Source organism: Lutra lutra, chromosome 5 (genome assembly GCF_902655055.1).
Source record: "Lutra lutra chromosome 5, mLutLut1.2, whole genome shotgun sequence".
NCBI classification, from domain to species: Eukaryota; Metazoa; Chordata; class Mammalia; order Carnivora; family Mustelidae; genus Lutra; species Lutra lutra.
This window is the reverse complement of record NC_062282.1, coordinates 11,286,996-11,300,676: the sequence shown is the minus strand read 5'-3', so window position 1 is coordinate 11,300,676 and position 13,681 is coordinate 11,286,996. Positions and strand designations below refer to the sequence as shown.

Below are 13,681 nucleotides of genomic sequence, written 5' to 3'. Positions count from 1 at the left end.
TTGTTTATTGGTTAGCTTTTTTTTTTTTTTTAACACATAGATACTATATACTTACAGCGGATTATACCTTTTATAAAAATGAAGTGTCAGGGCACCTGGGTGGCTCAGTGGGTTAAAGCCTCTGCCTTCAGCTCAGGTCATGATCCTGGAGTCCTGGGATCGAGCCCCACATCCGCCTCTCTGCTCAGCGGGAAGCCTGCTTCCCTTCCTCTCTCTCTGCCTGCCTCTCTGCCTACTTGTGATCTCTGTCTGTCAAATAAATAAAAATCTTTAAAAAAAAAAATGAAGTGTCTGTCTTGGTCCAAGTCTTTAATTCTACTTTATATGATAGCAATGAAGCTGCTATTCATTTTCTGTATGTGTGCTGTATCTTTATCCAGTCTTAGAAAGAGCAATTACAAATCAACAGAAAGAAAATTACCAGGAGAAAAATAGGAAGAGATAGAACTGGAAATTCACATATATACAGTCCCTCCCCCCACCAAATGTCTAATAAATATTTTGTTCAGCCTTATTATTGCTAAAGATTTGCAAGTTATATTAGCAGTGAGGTTACAGTGTCTTATCATTTCCCACCTATCATGTAGGCAAAGATAAATATATTTCTCATGAGAACCAAAGTGTATAACTTTCAGGGAATACTTTTTTCTAATAACTTAATGAAAAATTTTAAAAAATTTTAAAAAATACATATAGATACATATTTTTGAATTAATTTTTTTAAGAGAATGGGAGAGGTGGGACATTTCTCATAGAAAACAGACTGGCAGAATATATGTTAATAGTGCTCAGGTTTTATTGATATTTATTTTTACTTTCTTATGTTTTACTTTCGCTTTCTTATATTTTCCACAATAAATGTGCACTATTTTAATAATAAAATAATCCAAAGCTATTAAAAGTAGTTCATATTAGAATTGTTCATATTAGAGTAAATTAAGGAGTAAGTGAGAGAATGATATTATATTTTACATAACAGAAATTGATCAAAATCATTCAAAGTGAATTTGCTGTGAAACTATCAGGCTTGGGATCACTATATGGATATATTTCATGTTTTTCTTCTTTAGAAATTGATATAAATTTTTTTTGTCTCTGATATGCCATCTTTCATGTAGTCAGGTCTATTTTATCTTTTATAATTATTTCATCATTTAGTTTCATTCATATGATACAGGTAGGTGAGGTTTCTAAATTGGGGATTTTTGAAAGGGAAATGAGTAAAGATAAGTTTCTTATGGCTTAGAATTAGAGAAGAGGAGACTTTGGCTTCTCTCCTTTTAAAGCATTTGACAATTTCCCCATCTTGTTTTTTTGTGAATATGGGATGGTAAATGTAAGTTACTGGTACCTTGTGGTCACGAGACACGGGTCAACTTTAAGCTTCTTTCGCTCTTCTGGCGAGTGAGTTCTGTTTCCAGCCACTGGATGGCAGCTAACCTCCATCTGTAGTAAGCTGCTTCCAGAACCCTCTTCCATAGAGGAGACCAGCATCATTTAACGTATTGTGTTTGAAAGGAAAAAAGGAAAGAACTCAACATGTAGTATCTCCGGATTAATCTCATTTTATTAACCTCCAGACGTAAGATTTTATAGGGCATAAGATTGACGTGCTCCAAGTCTTGTAACTGGAATTCTGAGGATTTCTTTTTAAAAAGGAAAGAGAAAAGCCAGATAAACCTAAGCCTGTTGATTGCAGACCCAGTGCTCCCTCCATGAGTCTGGAGATCCATTATTAATAGTAGAGCTTTGCCATTTTGACATCCCACACTACAAATAATATTGCAACAATAGTCCCCTGTAAGGAAATGTTTGTCAACCTTAGCTGATCGCTAAGAGCGATGGTAAGCGGCTGCTCTGTATACTGAAATTCATTCATATGAATAATTCAGTTCACAAAATTCCAGTTTGCAATTCTATCCCATCTGATAATCACTCAGTAAAATGATAATGAAGAAGAGCACCGGCTTGTTATTCCAATGCAAGAAAAAAATGTGGAAGTTGATCATGGTGTATCCCTCATGCTTCAGTCTAGGCTAATAGAGGAAAATGGAAATTCAGAACAAGCAAGTGTACATCCTCTATTCAATTAATGGCACAGACCAGACAAGGTGACATGTGTAGTAGGGGTTGGAATTTGCCTTTCACTCTCACCAGTGATTCCTTGTACCGCACACCCCCGACTCCATGATCACTGTTACCAACAAATTAAAAAAGAAAACCAACACCAAAAATGAGAACAAAAATAGTGTGAAAAAGGAAACCTTCAAGAAGATTAAGAAATAGAAGTATTATTTAACAAAAAACATTATTTTGGTTTGTTATAGAATAAGTGGTTTAAAGAATGATCCTTTGGGATATCTATCTATCTATCTATCTGTATCTTTTATGTGTCAGATGCTGTGCTAATCCAGTTATTCAAAGGTATTGTTGAAAAAAATCCTAGTACAAATTATATTTCTAAAATGTCATTATTCAGGATGAAAATGATTCGATTTAAGGAATGAGCAGTAGAATTTCAGAGAAGGTTCTTCTGAGACTTCACAGAGGAAAGGACTTGGGAATAGATTCTTTTCACGTGCATGGGAATTTGTCCTGCACAGAAGGAGGGGAGTGTGTTCTGAGACACTTGTACCCCCTTGGCAGGAGTGGGTGACCAGTAGAGTCCTTGTCCCAGCAGGTGTTTGCAGGGAAGGGCAGGAGGCAGCTTGAGGCTTTTTTTTTCCAATGTTGCAGGCTCTTGGCAAGGACCTTTCTTCCCCCGTATATTAGAATAAATATAGGTCTCGCCTTTTCCTGTATATTTTAATAAAATTTTAATATTTAAATAAGAGTTTTGAACTGAGGTTCACAAGCTTTAATCTGTACAAGAGTTGGATAGAACTAATTAGGGAAAAATGAACTCTAAGGCAAATGCTTACCATTTGGAAAACTTTCCACAGAACAAACTGCTGTGATTTAAAAATGTTTTCCATTTCATTAATTTTCTTTAAAAAGAGAGAGAGAGAGAGAGGAATGTAATTCCCAAATGGGGATAACAGTTTGGAGAAAAATTGCCTTCAGCTATCGTTCTTTTCGTGGTAATTACCTTAACATTTTCTCTTAGGAGACTGCTGTTTTGAGCTTTGTGTATTTCCTGGATTAGAAAAGGAATAGATTTTCTCCCATTGCTCTAGATCACTCAGTGAATTAACACCTTCAACTTCTGTTTTTCCCCAATTGTTATTATTATGTGATAAGCAACGGGATACTCCCGTTTGTTTCCTTCCACTGCTTGGCGGAGAACCACCTCCCCACCCCCCATCATGCTGGGCTCCCTTGGCCTTAGCCTCAGGGTTGATGGTTTGGTCCTCCTTTGTTTCAAAATGATGCTCTGAATGGCAGGGAGACTGGTGATGTGAAGGAGGTTGTGTGAGATTTGGTTGGGAGATGAATTTCCTTTAGGCTTTTCCATAAGGAAGGAGGGAGACTGAAGCCCCTGGGGAGGTTCTGGGAGAATGAGGGTGACCAGGAAGTAGAAGGTGGAATGTCCCCGCTGGTTCAGGAAGTAGCAGTGATACAGTGCTGTGGGGTGGTTCGCAGGGAACAGGGAGACACTACTCTAGAATGTTCCATTGCAGCAGATTCAAATGTTTACCATTTACTTTGGGAAAGGGGAAGGAAAAAAGTAAAAAATCAGAGAGGAAGCATTTTGTTCCTGTCCTGCTGTAGCTCACTTTCAGGACACTTCCCTCGGGAACATATTTCCCCTTTTTTTCTTAGGTTATAGAGACTTTATTCAGCTTCTTAATATTTCCCTTTATTTTTGTGTGTGCTATTGGTCTGAAGTTATTTTTTTTTAATTTTATTTATTTTTTTAAAAGATTTTATTTATTTATTTGACAGAGAGAGATCACAAGTAGACGGAGAGGCAGGCAGAGAGAGAGAGAGAGAGGGAAGCAGGCTTCTTGCTGAGCAGAGAGCCCGATGTGGGACTCGATCCCAGGACCCCGAGACCATGACCTGAGCTGAAGGCAGCGGCTTAACCCACTGAGCCACCTAGGCGCCCTGAAGTTATTTTTTTTTTAAAGACTTTATTTATTTATTTGACAGAGAGAGAAAGAGAGAGAGAGATCACAAGTAGACAGAGAGGCAGGCAGAGAGAGAGAGAGGGAAGCAGGCTCCCTGCTGAGCAGAGAGCCCGATGCGGGACTCGATCCCAGGACCCTGAGATCATGACCTGAGCTGAAGGCAGAGGCTTAACCCACTGAACCACCCAGGCACCCTGGTCCAAAATTTTTAAAAGTGGTTTAAAGTAATTTCAAAACCGAGTTTTATGAAAAGTGTTTTAAGTTTTAAATCTTGTTGCATATTAAGGGTATATTTTAATTGCGTTGGCTCATGCTTTATATAACCACCTGGATTATTATGTGCCTTGATAGGTCCTTATAGTTTAGTACTTTTTTGTTGACTAATGATGGTTTTATCTCTTTTGCTAGATTATAAAGTCTTCGTATCTTATATTTGAATAACGTTGTGCTGGGCATATCAGAGAAGCTCAATAAATATAATGGCGGTGGGCTTTGGTGAAATTAATGAGCTATACTAAAACATTTCCTCAAAATACTTAACACTTCTTCTTAAATCACACCTAAAATATAGAATTAATATCCTTCCCACCTAGAAAAGGAATTATACCACAAGATTTGATCCTTAGGGTCTTTCTTTGTTACCTTTGGTTCTTTTTGAAACAGGAAACTTCCCACATTTTTGATGGTATAATATTTGAAAGTTAAAATAATCCCAAGAAAGTAATTGTTCAGATTAATTTCATGTCAAATACTAAATCACCAGGTAAGGGCTATGTTTTAAAAAATCTTGTCTTATCCTGGCCTTTGTGTTTTCATACCTGGTATATTTATATCCCCATGATAATCTAATTCACTTCAATCTGTGGAAATTGATTTATATAATTAACTATACCAGTTCATTTGGATACTTGAAAGTGCAAGACCTGGACGTTGACAGTTTTCAGTGGAAGAGTTAATAATAGAAAATCAGGAAACTGGCAGTTCTTTAAGAAGCAAAAACTAGATGTTGCATTATGAAGCATTGTTAAATATACTTATGATAAGAAATGTATATATATGTTAATATTAATTGGGTCCTTTTATCTCTGCTGTTAGGAAAGTTGTGCTGGTTTTGATAAGAAGTAAACACTGAGGCTCATCCTTACAGAAGCTTTGAAAGAACGTTTGGTCTGCAGAGTTTTGTTAGCAATAAAACCAAGCAATAAAAACCAATTTATTCTTTACATATGCAGTAATAGACTTTATTTTTATTCTCTGAAATGATATTTTAGTATTTTTGATGTGGAAAGAAACACCAGTGTTTGAAATTTGCCTTGTGAAATCTATAGGTAGTAATGATCTTTATTATAAATTATGTTGTGATCTTTAAGAATGATGAGATGTAGAATATAGTAACAGGTGAATACGTTGGGTTATTTTTGTTTTCCTTGGCAATATACATTTTGCTTTGTTGATAGCAGAGTAACTAATTTGTAACTATGGAAGACCTAATTAGCTCCTGGGTGAGGTTATAAATGGACTGTTCTTCCTTCACTGAATGAAACAGTGTGGAGACCCACAGATCCAGTTGCGACAAGACAGATCCTTTGCTGGTCTCTAGGAGCTGGCAGCAGTGGTCTGGGGTGACCAGAAACAAAACATCTCAGTTTCCCGTTGGAACTCTGATCTGCCGACTGTTCTCTTTCCAAGGTGATCAAATCATTCTTGGCTCTGGCTGGAAAATCTTCCTTTGATGTCTCCCCAAGTTTATCCTTAAGCTTTTCAAAGAGGGGCAAAACATTCTTTCCAGAAATGACTGCTTGGTTTCAGTTGCGTGGATTTTCTGTATTTGATCACGTTCTTGGAGTCAAAGCTTTTCAGTCTTACAAGTCAGTGCATGTCATGTTACTGCCAGACTCCTTGGTATGGTTGTGACTGCTAACCTTTGGTTAGCATATTTATAAATATGTCTTGGTTATTTTCATGGGTTTATATTTATGATAAAAATCAGAGTAAATGGGTTTGCAAAGTAAAGCTATCATCAGTTGGGGAGTTCCTCTGCATGGTAGTTATTAACACGCTTCCGATAGGAGGATGGTTGAGATCCCGGGCTGGAGTTATTCTTCGTTGCCTCTAGAGTCAATCAATGAATAATTTCTAATATCAGGACTTGATTTTACACTGAATGACATTGGATTCACTTTTCTCGTAAACATTTCTATAGAAAAGGAACAGGATTTTGAGGTTACCATGTTACAATATTTTGGCACAAGAGAAAAGCCAAAGGGGGACTGAGTGCAGTGTTAAATGAGGTTTTTTATGTTTGCTGGTGAACCTAACTCTCTACATTCTCTTTCCCTATTGAACCAAAATAAGCACAAATAGCAGATATCCTCAAAATGACCCCCCAGTGAGACCTGGGCCCTGGGGCCTCATTTCTGCGGCTGTAGTCATGGACTCCCGCAGAATTGTATGTGTCTGTTGGTGGAGTCAGCAGGAGCAGGCGGATGTGAGTTGAGGAATTTCTCAGTATTATTTATTGCTCCTAGATATCTTCGATGCTAGAGATCAGATCTTGGTATGGGCAGTGACTTATGTAATAAAATACAATTTCCTCCTAAATACATACTAAATCAGAACCAAAAAACTGGGGCCCTGAGTTAGAGTTTTTGTTGTTTTATATCTGGAAAACTGATCATGCCTTCATGCCTTTGGACGTCTATGCCGGACCATAGCAACTGAAAGGTAACATAACAGTAAATATCATCTGTGTCTACTGTTTTCACAAAGCCAGAATTATCACATTAGTAAGGGTTCTCTTCGCATCTCTGTAATTAATACTGGTCTTCTATTTGCTTGGACCCTGAATTTCTGAAAAAACAAGTCATTAAGGATCATTCTCAAGCTGTTGATTATCATTTAGATTATAACCATAAACAGAGTCTGATTAAAGAAGTGTTATTTTTCTCAGTTGTATGTGATATGATGCTGAAGTTTTGGTCCCAAACAAGGACTGACTGATGTAACTGAGCTAGGCAATATGGTCTAGAAAGGCTCAATATGAACAATTATAACCATGCTAAGCAGCCAACCCAAAAGCCCAATGTTAGAAGGACTTACTATAAGGAACTCCATGATATGCACCTAAAACTCGATTTCCATCTGTCCATTCAGAGTTCCTGAGCCTTACGTTTAGGTTTGGGAGAAGAATTTTTTTCAAAACACTGCAGCATTTATACACAAGGAACTAGTATCATGGCCCAGGGAGCATCATTTGTTCAAGCTTTGGACATCTAGAACAGAAAAAAATTCCTACGGGGAAAACAATAATATCAAAATGTCTTAGCACTGCAGTGTTAAAGTGATCAAACTCATTTCATACGATTCCGGTGATAACAGAATTTTTCCAGTGTTTTGTACGACATTGTTACAAGATTGTACATGAAGAATTCATACTAAGATAACATTCCAGTAACTTGAAGCGTGCTCTGTGCATGAGGTCCCAGGGACAGAGATCACTCACTTAGGCCATGCATTTTGTTTGGAGCTAGCTGGAGCCTGCAAGACCGTCTGGCCACCTACCTCATGTTGTTCATGGGGAAACTCCGGCTGGTGTGGCTGCTGGTTTATCAGTGTCGCCCATGTGGGAGTCGCGATCAGAAGTGTGGCTTCCCAAAGCCAGGACAACGCTAGTCCTAAGGAGCGAAGTGGAAGTGTCAGCAAGGAAAAGACAAGAAAAGGCACAAGGAAGTTCCTGAGATTCTCTTTTCTTTGGCATATCCAAAGGATATCCAAAATATATCCATATCTTCTGGTCCCAAAAGTTCCTAATTCTTACACTTTTGCCTTGAGAGGCTCTGTATGGAACGACATAAGGAAGGGACACTCAGTCAGAGCCTCCCTCCTCCAGGCTCTGCCTCCAGAACCCGGATGTTCCTTTTAGCGTGTGCCTGACTCTAAATGGGTCAGCTTTCTGAATCCTCCTCTGGGATTTTTTCCTCCCTTCCTCTCTTTTGAACTTTGGCAGATGAGGCTTTCAGTAAACCTATGCATCTTTCTTAGGTTTTGCTGTACAATTTCAAGCCATGGAAAAGGGGGCAAAACCCAACAACGCATACCACTTCCTTTGAAACTTTTAAGATCATTTATCTTTGAGGGGAGGCAGCTCAAATGATTATCCAATGAATATATTTTTAGTTTCTTTTTATAAAGAGTTTTTTTCTTCTACTATGATTTTTAAAATTATGATAGAATCAAGAAAAAAAGTATTGATGGTTTCCTCTTGCAGATACAGAGTTCGTGTTTTTGAAGATGAAAAGAACCATAAGAAAAGTAAAGAATGAGAACTTTGTTACATTTTTTTAGTCATCTAGTCTCCAAAATGTTCTTTCTCTAGATTTCCCCATTTCTGTTAGAGTTATTATGATTCTTCCCTCCACCCATGCTTGACAAAATAGAACCCATCTTTGACACCTGGGTCTTCAAACCATCACCGACTGTCAAGTTCCGTTTGTCTTTTCCCATTTCTTCTTCAGACAGGATTTCTATGAGAAATATCTCGGGGGTAGCAACATGGAGGCTGGGACAAGAGGACTTGCCTCTTTTTATTTAGCTGGGCTTTTTGCTTTTTGAGTAACTTGGGTGACCCCTTGCTTCTGCCCCTCTGTTAAATCCTGAATTTCCTCATGCCCAACGTGCTGACTTCAGTCTTCTGCCATCTCAGTCATTCCTACATACAGCTCTAGCATAACCTTCCTAAATAGGGCTTTAACCAACACACTCTTCAGTGACTCCCTAAGGCCTGCTAGGGCCAGGCCAGCCCCCTGAGGTTGACACCCACGGTTCAGCCTCCACATACCTGTCAGAGATGAATCAGTCATGTTTCCTCACAACTGTAACACAGGACAGGCTCTCTTTTGAGTTCTGACCTCTGTGCTTTGTTCGTGATATTTTCCACATGTTAGGCCCTACCTCTTTCAATTTGAATTTCACCCTTCCACCAGGCTTGACTTAAATCTTATCTTCTTCAAGAGTTTTTCTTTCCTTTTTAAATTTTTTTTTTAGAATTTTATTTATTTATTTGACAGAGAGAGACAGAGCGAGAGAGGGAGCACAAGCAGGGGGAGTAGGAGAGGGAGAAGCAGGCCTGCTGCAATGGGGGGCTGGATTCCAGGATCCTGCGATCACGACCTGAGCCGAAGGCAGACGCTTAACGGCAGAGCCACCCAAGTGTCCCTTCAAGAGGTTTTCTTTGATCACTAGGTAGCATGAAATTGTTTTTCATCTGATTTAAGTCAACATCAGATACAAGACATATCACTGTTTCATTCACCAGTAAGATGGGAAAACAGCTGTCAATTAAACTAAGATGCATTGCTTTTCTGGAATTTTAATTTAATTGAAAAAGTTCTCTTACTTAAACACGGATCAGAAAGCCATATATGTCTCTTGTGCATCCATACAAAAATAAGGGGAATGAATTGGCGAAGAAATTTCTAAAACTTCTTCCCATTCAGGGTGTGACTCTTCTGGGATTCTTTCCCTCCATGGTTGCTCATTCTGTAAGTTGGGATGCTGGTGTTTCTTGATCTTCCCAGAAGGTGTCAGTGGAAGATTTTCAGAAAAGAGCCAGGACATGCATTCCTTCTTCAAATGTGTCTCCAGTGGTTTATTCGCATCGAGGTGCTGCTGTGGCCCCGTCACGCCACCCAGAGTGACAGCCGTTGGCACAAACTCTGGTAATGACAACTCTGTCATGATGGTGGTCGATCAACGGCAGTTACAAGGCTGCCTACCAGACGCACCCAGTTTCCATACAATAAAAAGTGCACCAAAGGCGCAACTCAGGATGGGTAAAATACGGCACTTTCTCATCCCACTGAACGCATCTGCCCTTCTTAAATGTGTCATTGTTTACAAGACAGTTAAACTGATGAATGCATTTCGTTCTGCTGACCTTGGTAACACACTCCTAGGGATGGAAATCTGCGAAAAATATGTAGATGGTAACTGATAAAACTTGGATCCATTCTTGTCTTAGGAGCGACTCGGAAATCAAGACCAAATTTTTCAAGTAGCGCTGTGGGTTACGTTCAATTCCTTGTGAATTTCTCCCCTATCTTGATGTTATCACTAATTGTAGCTCTAGCCTTTTTGCAATTAAAGAATATAGTTATATTTTTCATCCATGAGGTGCCGGTGAGGATCCAGGCAGTTTATGTAGAATTAAATCATCACACGTTTCTTGGGCAGGTGGGTTTATTTCCTGTTTTACAGCTTGGGAAACAAAAGCTTTGATGTCCTCTTTCTGGAAGAGGACAGAGCTGGGGCTTAAATCCAGGTCTGTCTGACCTCAATGCTTGGACTGTCCTATGTCACCGCACAGCATAGGTTGTACACACAAAGCCGCAAAACCCACGGTAGGTGACTCTCCATAACTCAGGGATGGAGAGTTCAGGAATTTAAGCACAACATGGTCATAATTCAGAATACAGATCCCGCTGAAGCTTGCACCGTCTTTGCTTTTTCTAAGGCACTTTTCACAATTTATAATTATGTCTTATTTATCATTATGGGTTTATCATTACGTTATTTGTTTGCTATCTTCCCTCAGCGAAGGCAGGACTGATGGTTTTTCATTGATTCTGAGATGTTCATGTTTCACATTTTAATATGTGCAATTTCAGAGTGCATCTTAAAATTGAGGCTGTGTTTAAGCTTAATTGGCAGGATTTTATCTTTCTCTTTGTTCCATAAGATTACGCACGTCACAATTAATTTTTTGCTGTTTGATTAAGTGTGTTTTAATTAGCTGCACTATGCTTCGTGTGTAGTATAGTTGTCTGGCCCCGTATAAAGGATCGCAGATCTCTGTGGAGTGGAATGGACTTATAAATGAAAGGAAGTGGAACTTTATTTTATTTATTTATTTAAAGATTTTATTTATTTATTTGACAGAGAGAGACACAGCGAGAGAGGGAACACAAGCAGGGGGAGTCGGGGAGGGAGAAGCAGGCTCCCCACCCAGCAGGGAGCCCGATGTGGGGCTCAATCCCAGGGCTCTAAGATCCTGACCTGAGCCGAAGGCAGCCGCTTCATGACTGAGACCCAGGCACCCTGAAAGTGGAACTTTAAACCTTGCCTGAAGGTATTTGGATTTCTGGAGGAAGTCTCCTGCCTCTGTGAGGCCCACTGTCCACTCTCATTTTCTCATTATGTCTGATTTGAGATCTGTTTATAGCCGGTCTTCTCAGCCTGGTAAGAGTGCCTTGTCCACCCAGCTAGGGCTGGAGAGACCGTGCCTAGGAATTCCTGTAGGAGGAGTCTTGCCCACTGCTGCCTCGCGGAAACTACTCATACGGAAACCCTTGCATCTCTCTCCAAGTAATGCTGGGTAACTCTTCTCCAGAAATCAATTTTATTTCAGGCCAGCAGTGAAGGGGCAGATGGTCAGATGGAGATTCAGGCTGGTGCTTTGCCTTGTTTGTGCTGCTAATGACAATTCTCAGGGAGCCTCCTTCATTGGAGGGAAGCCCTTAAGACACCTGTCTCTGCCGTGCCCAAGGGGATTGGAATTCAGCCACAGAGGTTGGAAGACTTTGCAGTTTACCATGAAGCCTCGAGAGAGCCCTGGTTACGCCTGCCAAACACAAAATGAATGCCATCAGCCATGTGTGGAAATTTTTCCAGAAAGTAACTCTCCCCGAAGAGTTACTGTTGTAAATGGGCTGCTGGAATGAGGATGGAGCCTGACATCCCATTAGGGAAGTGCCATGTAATGTACCTAATGTAAGGTAAGCAGACATATAAGGAAGTGCGACCTCTGGCCAGAGGTCACACGTTGACTGAGGATTCTTGGACTAAGATGCTGAGCAAGGGGGATGGGAAAATGCTGTTATTTGCTGGTGACCTTCTAACACCACGCAGAGGAGAATGACTCGTAGTCTGGATACCATTTCATTCACGAGTAGAACAGGGAATAGACACTCACCAATACCCAGAGGTTGATTTTAAAAATGTCCCATAAACAAACTCTAACTTCTTATGCTCTAGTTTTTTGTTACCAATCTTCAGGCTTGAGTGCTGTCTCTTGTGTTAACCCTACATGTGGAGACTACTTCCTAGTGGCTGGTGTTGATGTTGACGAGGTCAATCTCCCAAGTTCAAGTACCAAACCAGCCTCCAAATTAGCAGTAGGTGTTTTTAAAGCCAAATTAGCATCTTTGCTTTCCTGTTAGTCTTATAAGGTTAGTTAGCGGAGTATTAGCAGGACGAGTCCCCTATTTCCTGATTGTCCTTGGGATCTGAGTTCCTGAGACTTGAACTCCAGGGTCTAAATCCTAGATTTAACATGCCTCACCTTAAGCGTCCTGTCTTGTATTCTTGTCGATGACAGAAACCATCCATGTTGGATCTCTCAAATCACGCCGACTGTGGTTTCCCATCCCTGTCCTCCCAGTAAGGATGATCAAGATGTTTAGTCACACAGAATAAATTACCTTGGTTTATTTGTATGTGCAACTGGGTGAACAAAAGTAATTTATGGACATCATTTGCTATTTGCATATGAAAGAGGCTTTGGATCTTTATGGAGAGAAAATGGCTCCTTTGGGTCACAATTAGCCTATCTGACAATTAGTCACAATTAGTCACAACACTGGCAGTTAATCGTGCACTCAAAGTTGTTGAGGCGAACTACTCCTGAATTTCTTGACTTGAGCAATTTATTCAGAGTGGCGTTCTCTGCTTTGTATTTTGATACGGTTTAAAGTTTCTCACTGTTCAAAGAAATTATTCAAATACCTCTATTGACTCCAAGCTTACTGTTAGGCAGCGTCTAGAACCTTAGGAGTGTTGTAACCGAGCAGTTAAGATGCTTTGATTGGCTTATAAACACCTGAGAGTCACGGTCAACCTGCACGGCTGTCAACAGTATCTCCCTAACAACACAGGCTTTGGAACCGAGGGGAGGCCCCAGGGGAGAGACTCTAGAAGGAGACCTTGACTAGTAGAGGTGTGCTCGGAATTTTTATTCTGTGCGTACGGCGAGCGGTACATGCAGAGTGGAAATGGGAGGCTGAATTTCTGGTCCTTCAGAGAAGCTTGTGCTCTAAAGCCTGTTGGACGAGGAGTAGGCCTCCCCGAGTTAGAGCATCCTTCAGGAAGAGCTCTGGCCCCTGCGTGCCCTGAACAGACCTCGGTGATGTTTCGGATAGGCAGGAGACAGCTCTGGAAGCAGAGCGTCACCCGCATTTTATCGGTAAGGAGCGGTGGTCCATAGACTTGCAAGGGGGTCTCGGAGGATCATATTTTGCGCCCCAGGGAGGAGGGGAATACCTAAAAACAATTCAAAGTCATGTTCCCATGAATTTGTGAGAAACGGGTTTGTTTACTAGTTTTTGGATAGTTCATAATGCTACAGGGTGACATTTCAAATACAAAAAAAAGGGGACTGTGTCTTTCGGCTCTCGTGCACGTTGCAGCCCCAACGGTAACTACTTGTAGGGATGCCCGCTACTTCTTTGGGGCCGATGCTCCTCTGAGGGGAAAAACACCTTCAGGGCACGTTGGTGACTTTGCATTCTTTCACACCTGGAAGGTTTGTTGGTAATTGTAGCTGGTTAAGGCCGATT

The 13,681-nt window shown here is 40.4% G+C and overlaps 1 protein-coding gene across 4 annotated transcripts in view; it reads left to right on the top strand.

The window, feature by feature from the left end:
• The window catches only part of DNAH5 (dynein axonemal heavy chain 5), a 277,211-nt gene that overhangs the window by 33,690 nt on the left and 229,840 nt on the right, over window positions 1-13,681 (top strand). For 2 of the 4 annotated variants that reach the window (XM_047730538.1, XM_047730537.1), the window contains exon 2: window positions 6,426-6,558. The exons of 1 other annotated variant lie outside the window; for it this stretch is intronic. In XM_047730538.1, the coding sequence (XP_047586494.1) occupies window positions 6,426-6,558 (133 nt within the window). Of the gene's footprint in view, window positions 1-6,425; window positions 6,559-13,184; window positions 13,309-13,681 lie in introns of those variants that run through there. One more of the 4 variants, XM_047730539.1, reaches the window with a different exon arrangement.